At 45.2% G+C, this 17,947-nt stretch overlaps 1 protein-coding gene across 13 annotated transcripts in view; it reads right to left on the bottom strand.

Moving 5' to 3' along the window:
• CADPS (calcium dependent secretion activator) overlaps nt 1-17,947 on the bottom strand; it is a 204,682-nt gene that overhangs the window by 143,601 nt on the left and 43,134 nt on the right. For all 13 annotated transcript variants that reach the window (XM_064432916.1, XM_064432911.1, XM_064432909.1 and 10 more), the window contains exon 3: nt 16,705-17,037. In XM_064432916.1, coding sequence (XP_064288986.1) covers nt 16,705-17,037 — 333 coding nt within the window. The remainder of the gene's footprint in view (nt 1-16,704; nt 17,038-17,947) is intronic.

Genomic DNA, 17,947 nt, shown 5'->3' on the forward strand with positions numbered 1-17,947 from the left:
CTAAATGGCTTTCCTGACCATAACACACACACAGCACCAGCTACAGACCTCAATTTCTGACACATCAGCTGTGAAGGCAAGAAACTGCAGATAAGAGAGCATTGAGGCTTTGAGGACACTGCCAGACCCAGTGCACAGCACCAAGAACAATTAATTTTTTCCAGACCATGTATCACATGTAATAGAAAATATTAACTCACATTCCAAATATTTATGAAAAGTTCAGACATAATTAAACAATTTGCAATTGAAAATTAACAATCTAAAAATTCAGCTGTGTAGACAGAGAACATTAAATAGAACTGCAGTTAATGTAAGATGATTTAAGTACAGCTAATACAGCAGCAGCAGAAAAAGGCAGTCAATCACATCCCCTGTCATTAACAGCCTTCTCCATGTGAAATATTATTATCTGAAGCTTTCAAGCTGCTCTGCTGTCCCAGCGTGTGCAGGAGAGTTGTTTGCCTACAACCTGCTCCAGCTGGAGCAGAGGGACGAGGTGTCCATCTGTCCCCCACCCCCAGGTGTCCGTCTGTCCACCCTAGTCCCCCAGCCAAGGCTGTCCCTGCCCCTCCCACGCCTGAGCCATGGTCACCATGAGAACACAGCAGCCAGGCTGGGGAGTGTTTTGGAGCAGTGCCTGCACCCCCGTGCTCCCAGGGGCTGTGTGTGACAAGGATCCCGACACCCTGGGGATGGGGGGACCTGGCACAAACAGAGCAGTGCTGTCCTGATGGTTGTGCACTGTGTTCATGACAGCACCAGCACCAGCCTTGCCCAGTCCCACTCTGGGCTTCACCCACGGCCTCTCAATTACCTTTCCCTAGAGCTCAGTAGGGGTAGAGCCTCCAGACAGAGCTTTTCCATCCCCAGTGGGTGGAGAGCTCTTTTTCACACTGCTTTGCTAATTATTCTTTGTATTTAAAGCCAAGTAAAACACTAATTGCCCAGCACAACCATCCCAACCCAGGCAGGACTGCCTCAGCCCTTAGCACATGCCAGGATACAGCACAGCTGGAGAAGAGGGACCCACCACCCTTGAACCCTGTGGGCATCCTGAAGGAGAGAGCTGGGATGGATGCCAGTGAAGGTGGCACAGCCCTCTGCAGCAGACCTCCATGAACAAAAGATTGTGGATTCAAGGATGGGACATGTGCTGGATGGTGGGTCAGGCCCCAGTGTAGCTGCACAATGACTCTTCCAGGCAGCTCCTCTGCCAGAAACACTGTCATCTCCTGCTTTCTGAGGAAATGTGGCTTATTTCAAACTACATTCGGCAAGGCACGACCTCTTTCCTTTGAAATTGCTAGCAGGGCACGAGGCTTTTGCTGAGAGAGTTAGGGAAAATGTACTGGACACTCAGAGTATGGCATTACAGTCCCTGCTATTGTTGAAGTCCCTCAGTGCTTTCTGTGTGGCAGCATTCTGAGAAAATAAGGTGATAGCCTGCTCTCTGATCCTGTTTCATCTGAGTCTACCCTCAATCTTCCCTTTAAGCTTTCCAAGGACAATGCCCTTTATATGTAGAAAAGACATGTAAGAGAGTAGTGCAAAATCTACAGCTGCAATTCAGATGTGAGACAGAGCACAGCCACGACTGCAGGTCTGCAGCACCAGTACCTGCTCATCTCAGCCAGCTGCTGCAGCTCTTTTTAGAAATTAGGAAAAAAAAATCAATAAAGAGATTAAAGAGAAAAGCCATGCTTAAAGCGTTCTCATGGAATTCAGCTTTTTTTTTCACTCTGCTCTGTAACCTGGTCAAAATTGCACTGCTAGAACGACACTCTTACTTCAATTTAAGGTACCACCAGATGTTACCAGCAATAAATCCATGGGAATAGACACATATGGAACCTACAGCTGAAAGCCTTCCCCTCTCTTTCTTATTATTGATCAAAGATCAATGGAAATCAAGGTCAGGAGAGCAGTGCTCAGGGCACTAGAAAAAAAAAATGATGCATGTGTGCAGCCCATGGGGTCAGACTGCTGTCCCTGCTGCATACCCTCTGCATCCTCCTCTTTTACAGAGGAGTATAGGGAAAAACAACAGGGAAAAGCAGGCTCTGACAGGACTGATGGCCCAAATGCTGAGAAAACTGTTCAGGCAGGTGGATGAAAACAAGGGAGCTCTTGCTGGGAACCAGCAAAGCTAGGAAATGCTCTGGTCTGAGCTGCTTTGCAGGTGCAAAGGAATCAACTGAGATTTATGCTGTGACCTTGCATGAGAGCTGAGGGAATAACAAAATCACTTGGCTCACAGGCTGAGCAAAATCCACAACAGATTCCACCCTGTCAAAAAGCATTCATCTTCACACAGGTTTCACACTCCCTACATTTTTATGCAACCTTAAAAACCTAAGCTCTCCTGTTTCTAAAATGCTCAGATCCATCTTAAATCCATTGTCCCACTCTTTTTAAGTGGAATTTTAGAGTGGAGGGTAAAACATTGCTGAAACAATTCAACCAGTTCCTTAAAAACCTGAAAAAAATGCTTCATTCAGCCCAAATGTGCCTACATTATAAACCATGTGCAGGCTCACTGCACAGAGTGCATTTGCTGGAAATTAAGAGATGTAAGACTGCCTCTTCCATATTCCACTGGGAGAAAAAGCAGCAATCCTGTCCCATTTCTTCCAGAGCATTTTCACACCAAGCCACACACTTCCCAGCTGTGCCAGATGTGCTTTCCATCACAGGTAAAATGAATGGAGGGGGTGACAAAGCAGCTGCCTCTGCAAGGTGCTGGCTCATGCAAGCAGGAGCCCAGCTGAGAGAACGAGTACCCAAGAGTGGGGAGGAGAAAATGGGCAAAGCAGAAAATCCCATCTCAGCCCCACCACCACGCAGAGTTATTCTGGTTTATGCTGCTGGCAGCCTTCTTAACTGCACAATGACACACGCTAAAAATATTTGCCGTTTGGACTAGATTTCATGTTTAAAAATGTATAACAAATAATTACTTGTACAAGCACAAACCTTATAGCTTCTGCTTCTGAGCAGATGGGAATTTGTAACAAACTTCATCTGGCAAAGCAGTGTCCCCTCATCTGCCATCACCTCATCCTCACTGCCATGCAGCACCAAGTGCTCCATGCATGCCAGCCCTGCTTCCTAACACGGGCAGCTCCACAGCAAAGGCTTTTGGCTGCAGGTGGCCAGGGAACAGCTCCAATCTGCCTGGCTGCAAGACTCTTTTTCAGAGCCCACCACAACTTCCATTGCAGACTAAAATGAAATAACCAGCCTAGACAAAGTTCAGTTAAATAACTGATTCTATTTTCAGCAATAACACTCATGGTGTTCAAAACCTGCCCAGTCAAGGGATGGATTCCCAGCCTAAAATTAGCCTCTTACCCCTTCCTGTGCAATCCTTGTATATCCCTAGTAAAAATTCAGCATACAATTGCTATGTTAAGGCCTGAGCTTCCATTTGAACATAAGGATATATAATAGAAAAAGATCCAGTTTATCCTTCAGGTGAGAGAAAGACTGTCACAACCTTTGCCCAGCTCTCCCAACCCTGACTATCAGTGGCAGCCAAGAGTGACTGCTTTGATCCCAGTTTTACTGCTCCTGTACACGGACAGTTAAACATTGCTCCAATACATCTGCAAACAAATTACCTGGACCATTTCCCCAGGTGAGTCCAACTTTTAGTTCTTCCTTATCCCTTCACATAACACTCAAGACCCTTCCAACATATTTTTATAGCACAGATTCCAGAGTGGGATATAGGAGAAGTTTTTTTTGTGCCCTAGAGAAAGACAACAGTTTCTCACAATGTTTCCTGGGGTACCTTCACACATGCCAAAGGCTTGGCACCCTGACTGGACACCTCAGCACACCCACTGAGGCTGTGGCTGCATCCTGGTCTCCTTGCCCACCAATGTCCTGAAAATCCTTAGCTGATGCCTACAAGGCATCAATCAGACACAAACTTTGAAAACCTTTCACAACTCTGTCACCACTTTCTCAGGTACTTTGTTACCTTACTTCAAGTCTGACTCTGCTTTTAACGCTATTTATGACAGCTTGTACTTCCTTATTGCTTGTTTTACCTTTAAGTCCTCCCCAGGGCCTCTTTTGAAGAAGAAAGAAGAAGGAAAAAAAAAAAAAAAAGAAAATAGGGGGAGTATGGATTAAAAAAAAAGAGCCGGTTTTTCTCTAAATATTGGTAGAGGTTCTCTTGAAGGTTACAGGCTTGCATCCTGAGAAAAGCAAGGGCATCACAGTGGTTTCACAGCTGGAAAACAGGGCAGGCAAACTGCTGTAGCAAGGTGGGACTGGCCCCATATGCAGTTCAGCTGTGTCCACACATCCTCCCCAGTGTTTTCCAGAGCATCCCAGAGCAGCTGGAAAAGCTTTCCACACAGGTCACTGCCACCAAACCAGAGCGATGAGTTTTGCTTCATCTTAAGGCAGGAATCATTGCAGCAGACAGCCAAAATGACACTTTCCAAAGGAAATGCTCATGGCTGAACTCTGGTTTGCTTGGTGAATTTTTCTGAGACCACGACTTGCTGTTACTACACTGGCATGGGCCAATTCATGTCCAGTAGAGTCTACAGGGACATCCAATTTCATGCTGACAATGAGCATTTACTCCTTTTTCAGCAGAACTTTATTTGACCCATTTTTCTTTTCCTCTGCTCCCCAGCACCCTGGCACATCCCTTCCCAGCAGCCTCTGCACAGGGAGAGTTTTGTTATTAAGGATTCTTATGAACTCTTCATCTTTGAACAGGAGAGATTTACTTTTGGCTGATACCTAGCATCGAGTATCACAGTGGAGAGAGAGATTCTCATCTGCTGTGGCATGCTGGTATGGCAGGATGCCTTAGGGAGACAGATGTGCCTCCTGCCCTTGCACACTGCACTGCCTTCCCTCCATAATCCCCTGCTCCATTGCTACCCTGACTGCAGATGAGACAAAACATAAGATAGAGGTACCAGGGGGAGCTCCTGGCTTGCAGTGGTTCAAATGGTGCTTCACATGATGGTGGTAACCACTGATCTGGTTAAACAAAATGCATTTTGATTGTAATCATCCAGAAAACCACTCTTATTTTGAAGCACATCAGGTTTTCCCAAGATCATTAATGACAAAGCTCAGATCAGGCTCATACTCTGATGTTACAATGCCAGTGTTTCTACTCATATATTTAGGAAATAAATAGATAATTTTTTTTCGTTGATGCTGCTTTTGCTTTTATCCATACAATGGATGAAACTGCAACTGGCATTATGATAGGAAAGTGTAATGATCCAAATTATCTCATTGAACATATATTTGGCTATTTTAATTGACAGAAATAAAACTTCTACTGCCTGCCAGACATCCTCAGCTCTTTTGCAGTTGCCAGGACAAAATGGCCAATCAATGACCCTGAATAATTGCCTGTGTTGACTGTTAATAAAGGGATCAGGAATTACACAGCTGGGCAAAGGGCTGCACGTGAAAGGAGCAGAGTCACCTCCCAGCACTGAGCAGGCAGGGCTGGGGGAGCAGCAGGACTGCAGCTGGTACCCCTGAGGAGAACAGCAGCTCATCAATGAGCCAAACCAGCAACAAAACCATGTCCAGTTTTCTCCTCCTGCTTTGCTAAGGACCATTCTGTCAGCAGGGACATCCCAGAGGAAAGCTGTTGTACCAGCCTCCAAGAAACCTGTGTTCCTCATCTCAAATCCTGCAGATGTTCATGGGGAACAGACCCTTTTCCAAATGCTGCTGCTGCTGCACACCCATGAGGGCCACTGTAACATGAAATATCTCTGATATAAGCCAATATTAAGAGTGCATTGCTTTCTCTTAATCTAACTGGCATTATCCCCTCTAACTCCATTCCCCTCAAGCAGACCCAAACAACGCTTCTCTTTTCTGACCTGACCACCACTCTCCCACACAAAGATATTTTGGAATCATTTTGACAGTGGCAGCCACAGCTCCTTCAGCTAATTTACACTCAACTGATACCTAACCATCTGAGCACAACTATTCTCAGCCAAAATCCACTGTTATGGAGAAAAAGGGCAAATAAAGAGAAAATCTACAAGCAGAAAGGTCAATGGAGAGAGAGTTGGAAAATGACTACTTGAAATTTTACATTTTTCATAGAAATACAGAATAATAAAATGGTTTGGCTTGAAAGGGAACATACCGACCATCTTTTTCCAACCCTTTCTGCCAAGGGCAGGGACACCTTTCACTAGACCAGATTGCCCTAAACCCCATTCAACTTGACCTTGTAAACTTCAGTAATCTGAAGTTTTGCCTCGAGCAAAACACTGGGCAACTTGTGCCAGTGTGTCACCACCCCCAGAATGAAGAATTTCTTCCTAATACCTAAGCTAATGCTCTCCTCTTTTACTTTAAAATTGCCCCCTCTTGTCTTATCACTATCTGCCTGTGTAGACAGTAAGAATTTGGATATGCATGGGAAGGGAATAAGACTTCAAGCTATGAGGGGATGGTGAGTACCATGATGAGGAACTGTTGCTGACATTACACCCTGCATCAGAACTGAAGAGCACTGGGTTTTAATGTGATTTTAAAATGCAAAATAAAATGCTACACTTGGCAAATGGTGTTCTCATCAGACCTAACGGGCATCAAGGGAGTTAATAAAATTATTGTGTCAATAATTTCGCCATGGACATCATCTCTGTTTTGCAGCTATTTTGTCAGTTCTGGTCTCGGATCCGCACGCGGAGCACGAGACTCCTGGCAATGGCAGCCAAACACAAGCCTGCAGCTCTTTCCACCAGTGTTGCACAACATCAGCTCTCCAACAAACTGGCAGAAATATCAGCATGATAAATGACCGGTGTTGAGAAGAAACAGGAGACCATTTAATTACTCCGCTATTAGAATTTTATAACTTAAAACACCCAAAAGGCTCTCTCCCTGTCAAGTTTGGACTTAACTAGGTCACAAAAGAAGATAGTTATATTTAGCAAAACTCTCCACAAAAGACAACAACTCGTGGTCCTCAGCCTGGGAAAAAGAGAACTCATCACTGATGCTCCTTCTGCTAAGGAATAAAGCCTTACACTTCCTCCAGCATCCCACTGCAATTTGTGCTATTTTCTAAGATCTCCCACCTTTGCTGGCAACTTATTATTTTGATTTCTGGGCTCCACATTTTACATTTTTATGTTGACAGCTGGAGCAAAATACCATCAATGTAGACCTTGGCCAGTTTCCCTTCCTGTGGACTAATGAGGCTGGAGATGTGCAGTTTTGGTGCTGCTGCCAGGAGAGCTGCACACACAGGCAGCAGTCAGGCAGGATGCAGAAATGAGCTGCACCCATGAGAATGAGCAGGAACTTAACCAAAACTCAACAACATCAGGGTGCCTGACCTGTGGCCACCGTCTGTCACTGTGCCTGCTTCCTCCCCAGCACCTTTTAACTGCAAACATCATTCGCCACACAGCACATTCAGAAGAGGACAGCAAAATTATGTATTTGTTCTTTGCTCTCATTTATTGTGGGAAATGCCTGCAATTTTAGCTGTCTCCTCCTGTGCACATCTGAGGAATGCTTAAGGCTCAAGCCTGAACACACCAAGCAGGCAAGCCTGGTTCCACTAAAGCCCACAGGGAACCTGGCTGTGGTTGGGGCACAAGAGGGTTCAGACTCCAATCTCCACCCCACACCGTGCTCTCCTGGGCCACCAGCACTCAGGGCTGGCATACAGAGCTCTTGGAGACTCCACTCACTTCCCTGTCACAGCTATCAGTGTTTCTACAAAGACGTCATGACAAATAATATTGTGCTATCACCTCCGCAACTTCTTACTGTTCTCTGTCAGAGACAAAAAAAAAATGGATCAAAGGCTGGGTACAACACTTGAAAAACACATGCACAGATCACTGCTGTTAGGAAACATCACTACTTGCCTGCATTATACAACAAAATCTGTGCTATGGAGGCTAACACAGTTTTTACATGATTTTAGGCTACTATAGGCCTTTTAAACACATGAGAAATTGTATTTGAATTTGTGTTGCATCTAATTCCCTATTGAACTTGCACTCTAATTCCTCACAAACATGAGTAGAATCAGATGTTCCAGAAAAAATGTAGTGTATTGAATATGAAAACTCAGCACTGAAATTGAGGTAAGGAGTAGGTTATGTAAGTTAGGGATATTGAGGCTGAGCCTTTGAAATGCATGAAATCTACTTTGTTGATCATTTCCCAATTTACAGTCAGCTCAGTGGGAACAAATATGTGCCTACTTTGATATCCTTTTGAAGAAAATTCTTGGCATCTCATTTCTGCTAAGAAATATACCTATTCTCTTTTTAATTTGGTACTTTTTAGATGAAAACTGGAAGATTAACCCAGCTGTATTTTATATTCATGAAGTACTTTCTATGGCCTGATCCATTCAACTCCCAAAGTTTCTTCTGAATTAAAATTACACTATCCCATCCCAAGCTGTGACAAGAAGCATTTTTCAAGTTTCATGGAACACTGGTGGCCTGAACAATGAAATGTATGGAGTGAAGGAAAGGACTGGTGAATATTTTTTTTTTTAAATAACTCCCTTTTCTGGAAATCTGAACACAATATTGACTGCAAAGAAACAGCCTTGAGGAAACCACATCTTACAGAAATAAGATTAGAGAAAACCTAGTAAAATATTAATGTAGAACTTTCAAAATATTCCCTTAGTGGATGATGTATGTCAGAAGAATGATCTCTCTATATAACATGATAAAAAGAAAACCAGAAGAATAGTGTGTAACCTTAGGCTAGCACAGCTCAGTGGGAACTAGTCCAGGCTCTCTGACAAGACATTGCATGCTGAAATGAAGACCCTGGAGCTCTGGCACAAGCCAGCATGACCACATATAACCCCTACCATTTGCAAGTATGACTGTATCTTTCCATGTTGCTCCTGAGATAGACATTATAAGTTCCCCAGGAAGGTAATCACTGATAAAATGCATGAGCAAGGATTGAAGTGCTGCAAAGCATTGAGGTTTTCATGTGGAATTCAAATTAGATTTAAAAGACCTATGTGCAAAATTAAATTCTAGCGGCTCCATTGTATTTCCAGTTAAAAGGAAGAGGAAGAGAGAGGCATTAACATAGTGCAGGGTCATGCACCAGTTATGTCTTATTAAGTATTTCAGCCTTCCTTAAGATAAGCATCACATATGGGTTCTTTTGCAGCTAGCAGTTCCTTGCTTCAAGAGAGAGAGGTCTGGATAACATCCCTTCTGTCTCCCAAGGCCTCCTGGGCTGATTGACAGGAACATGTACTGCAGGGAACAAATGCTGCTCAGAGAAAAAAGAAGATTACGTTCTCCAAAAGGGGCCAGTGGGGGCATTTCTTTGTCATGTCTTCTGCTCATCATCTCTGGTTGAGGGAAAGACACAGGAAAAGTGACATTTTCCTTTCCTAACAAGACACAGTCCACAATGTTTCTCCACGTTGAGAAACTGGTCTTTATGTACAGTGGCTTGCACTGAATTCAAAGTTAGGGAAGCAAGAGAGATTGCTCAAAATAAAGACAGCATTTTGAGAGCCAAGTCCCACCTCTGGAAACCTTGGAACCAGACCCCATGGAAGCCAACTCAGAAATTGAACTCTGGCCCATCACGTTCATTTTATGTTGGTTTGGCTTTTTGATTTTTAAGGGAGAGATTAGTAATAAACATTTAATTTTTATGTAGCACATTTAGCTATCACTCCTTCTCCCCTGCAATGGACACCATTTGGCTTGGCTCCTCCTCAGGCAGACCCACCAGGTGTTTGGAGGCTGGATACCCTGCACAGTGGCAATGTACTCCATGGGATCATTGGGTTTTTCAATGCGAAGTGTTTTTTTCTAAATCAGCAACTTCTTGTCCACTTTGGTAGGGAAACAAAATTGCATTAATAAATATTGATTTGAAATTATGCTCCTGATGTGGGGGAAAAAAACCCAAAAATCTGGCTAAGCAGCAGAGAAGACATGCCAATAACTATATTTTCAATGAAAGAAGAGAAAGAGCAGTCCTTAAATAAAAGGGCTAAGGTAGGTTGGAAAAGTCAAGTCATCAATATGATTGATGTTTCATAAGGTAACCATGGTTATTTTTTATGCATTCCGTTGCAGCATGAATGCAGATGATGAAAAATATTCATGGGTCAATTGAAACAAAAATAAATGCAAGAGATATTCTGATGGTAATTTAAGCCTTAAACTGAAAAAAATAATCAGTCCACACAGACAACAAAGATCATTCAGCTGATGCTGCACCACAAAAACACCTTGCATGGTAGATGTTTTGCATGGTAGAAGAGAGCTGAAATAAGAGGCTACTCCTCCACTCCAGAACCTGATGCTGAAACCTGGATGCTGAAATAATTTTTTGTGCCCTGAATAATACACCATGACACGCCACTGCTTGTTTTGGTGGAACAAGTGACATTTGTCTGGGCTGTGGAGAGGCAGCCACACCCGTAAAGCTGGGGGAAGGCAGGCAGGAGGTAGGGTGGGAAGGATTCACTGCAGAAGAGCTCTTCAAGCTAATAAACATCTCTGGTTAGTGTTAGAAGGGAACAACTGAATTCTCTGCAAGTCTTCACTATTGTTGCATGACATTATAATTTCTCTGCTAGATATATGCTCTTTGGATGCACACTTCGGCCTGGTTTCTGTAAAGGGACTGAAACCAGAAGTCCATAGAAGGGCCAGAACTGGAAGTTCCTAGTACACGAAAACACATCCCCAACTGGCAGCTAACAGGGTTAAAACACCCTCTGATTAAATGAAAGCATCTTTAATTAGTTTAATTGACCATGCCTCAGCCAAGACCATCTGCTCAGCAGCATTTGCCTGCTCTTTGCAGGAGCGATTGATCAGCCATAGCTGGAGAATACAGCATTAGGCTACATCAGATTTATTTTGTTTAATAGAAGAGCTAATTTGCTTTAAATTTAATTACAGGGGCCAAGATTGCTCTCTAAATCCATAACAGCACATAACATAGGCTGATCCTACAGCTAATGGGTGCACACGTAGGTCCACACATGTCTGTGCAAATCAGACACTGGATGATGACAGCTGGGGTCCCACCCTGGCAGTGATCTCTGCATTGTCCTCCCCAAAAGGCACTGTGGCACACTGCTGGGCTGGCAGGGCCACCCTGCTCACTGCCCTGTCATGTCCCTCCAACTGGCTGAGGTCTCACTGGATGCTGGAGCTAACAGATGTCCTATCTCACCCACCCCTCTTGCTTCAAATTACAGATACCAAACGATGCATCACACATGGGGTCCCTGTTTCTGCACCAGCAGGGACAATCATGGCACCTCTCTGGTGCTCCTGGCTAACCTCCATCAGCAAACCCCTCCCAAAGGATGATCCTGGCAACCAAGGGTGCCCCAGAGCCAGGCACCACCCTCACCCCTGACATTGCACTGTCCCTCTCAGTTTCTCTGCCCCTGTGCCAAAATCATTCTTTAAAACATTGCACGTTGAGCTGATGGGGAAGGGCAGTTCCCCTCCTCCCCAAAGGACCACGTGTGTGTCTACGTTGTGTTGTTACGACAGGGAAGATTTCATTCACTTTTCCTTTTTCAATTTCCCACTGGGCACTAAATCACGGCAGGCTCTGGGAGGTGCTGGGGCCTGACAGGAAACTGCAGCTGCTGCTGCTGCTGCTGCAGGAGTAATTACAACCCTGCAGAAGGCTCCAGGCTGCCATTTCTGTTTCCATGGAAATAAATACAGAATTACTGAAAACAGACCATGATGCTTTATGGGGTTTGAGGCTTTTTATCATCTCTAAACCACTTTAACCCATTTTTATTAGTCGTGGTTTTGTTTTAGTGGGGAGGAGAAGGCGGGGTGGAGATGATGCTTACAGAGTGAAAATAGGTGGAGCAATCAAAAAGACTTTTAAACAGTGAAAGAGGGGGGGAAAAGCCACAGGGTATGGCTGATGACATGAGGAGAGCAGTGCTGGCCAAAGCTGCTGGTTGTCCATGGCACAGACACCCAGCCTTGGAGAGAGGAGCCCATGGAGGCTCATTGGTTCTTGCCCCACAGCAGTCTCAGCTCAGCACCACCATCCCCAGGACAGGCTGTTTGTAGGGGGCTCTGGGGTCCAAGCAAACTTCCCATCCTTTCAGAGGGGTCCTTACAGACACAGTTAGTGCTTAAGTGCTCAGAAGTGCAAATGCATATTTCACAGACATTGAGCTTCAAGATGAAGCTAGAATAAAAAGGAATTGCTTTGTGTTCCTTAAACAGGGAACAGGAGGGAGGGATCTGATCCTAAACCCCTGAGGCCCTGAACTGAAGGGACAGAGGTGTGCACAGACAGGTAACTCCACGTTCTGCACAACAATCCTGGACTCATTGCAAGGCATGGCTGGGAATTCCTCATCACAACAAGCGAAATCAAATATTTGGTCTGGGGAGGATACACACAAATCAAACATTTATTCTGAGGTGACCTTAGCCTTCATCTCACTGTCTGAGCTGTCACAGTGCCTCACATGAATTTCTGCCCCTACTTGGGCTGCAGTTTCCAAGTACCACTACAGCTTCTCTGCAAACAGAATGGATTTAGGAAATATTTTTTCAAGAGATGTCTCCAACTTTCAGCTAAGTCAGCAAAGTCAGCCCATGCCACGTGTTTGGCACACACTGGGTACACGATGCCCGTGTGACCGTGTGCCAGGCACATGATTGACACATGTTGGGCATCTGACAGGCACGTGAGGGGCTCAACACATCAGAGCAAGTGAAGAAACCAAGTTGGGTAGAACCACACGAACTGCAGAGATGAGAGGGGGGCAGAAGGCAGGACACCACCTCAGCAAATCATTTCTAATACTGACTTGAGCTAAAATCAAACACTTGAGTTAGTTTATTTTGGCAGGGGAACTTTCTGCTATGTGAGAAATGTCAGCCTTTGGACATAGTGTCCTAATTCAGCTGCGAAAATAAATGTCAAAACAGTGAATTCTAGTTTTAAGCCAGCTCCGTTTGAGAAAATTTGGGTTGAAATGTTTCCTAGTTAAAATCACAGGGCCCCAAAACTTATGAAACAATTCCAATTGCACTGGTGAGATGTCTTTATGCCTTTACATGAAATAGCCACCAGACAGCAATGACACCTGGTGTGTGTTGCAGCCCACCCACACATGTACACTTCTCTGATGTTTTGCCTTCTACATGGATGGACAGAAATAGATGCTGAAAAACCACAACCATGTATTAGCATCACTCAGGAGGATGGACATGCCTATACTTAGTTATTTGCTTTCAAACCTTACATCTAAGGGAATTATGCTTAGGACAGGTTATTCTGCCACAGTGTATGGGACACTTCAGGCCTGGGAAAGAAGAGAAAGTCTGACTGTGAATCCTGAGAGTTCAGGCAGTTCTGCAGGGAGAGCCCACTCTTCCTCTGAAGCAGGAGGATGGACTTGCACAGCTCATCACAGACACGATCTGAACATCTGCTCCTGCTGCAGGATTAACTGAACAGCACTGTACCAGCTCTTCTCACTGTAGCTAAAAATGACTTCCAAACACAGCTTGAGACAGAAAAGTAAATCACTGCCCTACGGCTGGGAAAGAACAAGGCAGGGAGAACACCACAGCCTGATTTCAGAGATGCTCTGAGTTCAGCCATCATGAAGGTCAGCATGAAATAGAGTACCCTAGGAAACGCCAACTGCAGCAAGAACCCAAGTCTGGAATTGCCCAACATGTATAGAAAACAGCTCCTCTAGTACTCTTCCACAGCCACAGGTTAGTTACAAAGCAGAATAGCTAAATTTAAGTCTTGCCAACAGGTTCTGGACCAAAAAGAGCAGACTGAAACACATTTCTCCCTCCACCACACCTCTCACACAGCAGAGGAGCTCGCTGCTGGAGCCAGAGATGCTCAATTCCCATGCTGACTCCAGTGGAGCAGAAACACCAAGCCACGTGGCATGTGTTATGCAAAAAGCACAAGACTCCTGTATTATTTAAAATGTTCTAGTCAGAGTTTGTGCTTAACAACACTGTAATCTTCACAACTATGCTGCTACAACACCACTTCCCATCTTTGTTTCCTAAAAGCCTTTCCAACTGCATTAATACCTTGCTATCAATAACTGCTATCTCAGATCCTGCTAAATCACTGCTATCACATTAAGAATACACTTATCTCATGCCCCCTGGGGCTACTGTATTAAAAAAATCTCTTTAGAAATCATCCTCCTTCTGCACAAACAAAATATTATCTCAGAAGTGAATGGAAATGCAGTCCCAGTGATGCAATCATTATGCAATTAGTGTGATGTAACAAGAGGCTGCATAGAAAAAAGCAGCTACTTTCAGACACAGAAGTACCAGCAGAGTTTGGGGCTCTCAGCACCATTCCTGCTCAGGCTTTCAGAGGACAACTAGGCAAAGCCACCCTTTGTCACCCCTTGCATCCTTGCACAGCCTCTGGGCAACTTCACCCTGCACACCAAGGCAAGGGAGAACCCAGACCAGCCAGCCCCTCCACAGAAGACAATGGGCTTTGCTTTTCTAATCACAGGTGACTGACTGATAAACTGCATGAACAGCACAGTGCTGCCTCTCTGGAGAGAGTGACAGCATTCAGACAGCCTGCCAGGGAAAAAGCTGCTTTTCTCAATGCCTTCCAAGCATGGCAGACAAGCACGGGTCAAAAAAAGTGTAGTTTATGCCATACCAAATTACCACTGAGAAGCTCATAACTACCCCCAACAGACTGGCTGCAAGCAGTGGATGAGTCCCTGCAGAAAGAGTAATGGTCAACAGCAATTTCTGTGCTTCATGGCAAGAGAGAAGTACAAAGCATCTGCTGCTGGCCAGAGAGCTCCAAAGACCCCACTGGTATACCCTGGATGACACGACCACAGGTAGCACCAAAAAAAGGGTTCCCAGAGCAAAGCCTGCAGTTTGCCTGGCTGCTCTGCAGAGGGAGAAGGAGCAGCAGTGACCCATTCCCCGAGGGGCAGGGTCCCACCCCACAGCACCACGGCACCTTAACCACTCCACTGCATCCCAGGAAAACACCCAGCTGCTCCGGCTCTGCTGACCTTGCAGCTTTCTCAGGCGTGCACTGCACAAAGGGCTTTCCCTTCTGCATAGCTAATCCTCACTATCCAGGTATTAAAACCAGAGTAACTTCCATGCTAATTCTAGCTTTCATCAGAAATTATGTCTTCCTGTAAAAGCTTAAATTACAGGTTTACTGCCTCCAAGTATTAGAAAAGGCCCAGAATGAAATCCTCCAGGATTAAAACCCAGACTCATGCAGGAAAAAGACTGCTTGATGCAACAGGGCAATTTGCAGGGAGCAGCCTCTGGGTTCATAGTGTCAGCCTGAAAGAGTCTAACGAGCAGAGATCACAGAGCAGGGCAGCTGTGATCAAACACTGTTTTCTGCCTCAGTGGGAAGCACAAACCAGGAGGGAAGGATCACACACATGCTCACGCAAGGCCACCCCAGTCCTTAGCAAAGCACAGGTCAGACAGACACAGGGCTGGAGTTGGTTTAAGTTTAAAAATAAACCAAAACACAGCAAAACTGACTCAGTTCTTGACACATCACTGAAAACATGGTTTTGATTTTATAGAATTCTTCCAACAGAGGATGGAGGCACAAAATCTGTGTAAACAAAATTTATGAGGGCCACTGCAGTTTCTGCTATGAAGACATATTAGTCAGGGACATTTATTATCCTCTCCCCACTCTGTCATTAAGGTTTGAGATGAAGAAGAACAAATGCAAGATAACTAAGGCTCTTTACAGGGGTAAAAACAGATCAAACATAATTCTCTGTGTCTTAAAAAGAATTGGAAATGTCTAGACAGAAGACAGACAGAATTGGTCTCAAATGTATTCATTTCAATAAGAAGATGAAGCCTGGTATTACAGGGAGAAGACTGTGGTCTGCTCCTCCTCCAAAAACTTTCCACACCTTACTCTCTCCGTGACTCTGGCATCCTTTATCCCGCCTGTGATATTTATATCCAATAGCAGGGGACTGTAATCTGGGTCACCAGCAGTCTGGATAGCCACTGACAGCCCTCAGCAAGAGCTGCTGGAAACACAAGCAGCACTGCAGAGTCCTGGCTATGCAGCTCTGGAGAATTGGCCCTTCTGGGGTAGAAAGAAATGAATGGGAAAGGTTTTCAAGTGCAAGCAGAGATACCCTGAGGTCATGGGGATTTGGGATGCTCTTTCCTTCCACTATAGCCATGCAGGGATCACAGAGGTCCCTCTACTTAAGGAGAACCTGTATAACCTCAGTGGGCAAGTCTGCATAAGCCACCCACCCCAGGGACTCCTGGGATCCAGCTGCTGATATCAGGCTGTAAGAACCTCTGTCATTTAGACTGGTGATGTGACACAGGAAGGGCAAACAAGCCACAGGCAAACAGCCCACTTAACCACCTCAGAGACCTGCTCACCCAGATACACAGCTGAGGAATAAAATTTTCCTGTCTCAGCAATCCTATGGAATTGAGCAAGAAAATGAGCAAGAGAAGGAGGCCCACTTAGACAGCCAGAACAACACTGGCCGGGCAGAAGTCCCACCAGCTTTCCTGGTAGAAGTTCCCTCCAAAAGAGTCTGGTCAGACACAAAGCTTCCAGTTCATAATAGCAGTATCTCCCACTGGCAAGCCTTCCCGAAAAAACCCTCTTCCATTCCCACCTTACCTGACATGCATTGTACAGAAGCTGATGCTCAAATTTCTTGATCCCCAAAATGTTCTGGAACATCTCATAGAGCTGCTCCTTGCTGAGAATGAGCTCCGAGGCAGCACTGGCTGTCATCCTGGCCTGTTGCTTCCGGGGATCCTCCTCCCCACGGTAAATAGCATCAAACTTTGCCATCCAAGAGCTCAGCACTGTCTCCTTGCTGAGGCCATCGATTTCTGGCAGGCTGCGCACTCTCTTCTCGATGTGCTTTTTGAAGACCTCCCGGGAGTCGTTTGCCGAGCACCCTCCGCTCTGCACCATCCTGGCAACGCGGTCGCTCTTCAGGAACACCTGCAAAGAATTGCAAAGATTGCAAATGGTTTCACTCGAGAAAATCCTCCTTAAGCACCACAAAAGGTGGTTTCATTGCTGGGAAGCTGCTTTTTGACTGCCAGGACATTCTCCAACTCCTCACTCGACTGGCACATGATGCCAGAGGTTTCAGCTGTATTTTGGGAAGTGTAATGAAATCAGGTGGAGCTTCTGCTTTGCCTTCACTATAATTAAATATTTTGATGCAATTAGGACTTGATGTGATGTTATGGCCACACCTCACCAGATACACAAATCCCCTTTGGGAAAGCAGGATTTTATTTTGTTCCATCTGATGTTTTAATAAGGAAGTTTTTGCACAACATTCACCTAACCAAGTTCTGCCCTGTTAGAGGGAGCAGAGTCATCCTACTGAAGCCAACAGTATTGCACTGGATTTATTCTGGTAGCCAAGCCCCTGAAAAACCTCTTCAAGGACCAGGTTTACACCCTAACTCTGCTGCACCAGTCCTTGCTGTCTGCCCTGCTGACACAGAAATGGGAAATGCAAGGTGGTTCAGCATGGCTTGAACCTTTGCAGAGATGCAGGGCACTGACAGCAGGAGAAAGGGAGGGAGAAGACATTTCATAAATATGTTCTTCCCACTGCAAGAGCAGCAAAAGGGTCAAAACACGACAGACTCCCACTGACCACAGATGTCCTGAGAGCAACACAGAGCTGAAGGGTTAGAGAGTCAGAGAGATATTGTGTTGGCTCTCCTCTCCCAAGCCCTGAACACAGAAGAGCAAACAATACCCAGTAAGAAAACTGCTGTTTTATTAATAATGCTGAGAACTGATGAACACAGCAGCTTGGGAAGAAGCTGTGCCCTCACAGGGGTGTATCTGTCAGTTCTCAATAATTAAAGAGCCTGAGGATGACCTAAGG

The sequence above is a fragment of the Passer domesticus genome, chromosome 9, assembly GCF_036417665.1.
Source record: "Passer domesticus isolate bPasDom1 chromosome 9, bPasDom1.hap1, whole genome shotgun sequence".
Lineage (NCBI taxonomy): Eukaryota > Metazoa > Chordata > Aves > Passeriformes > Passeridae > Passer > Passer domesticus.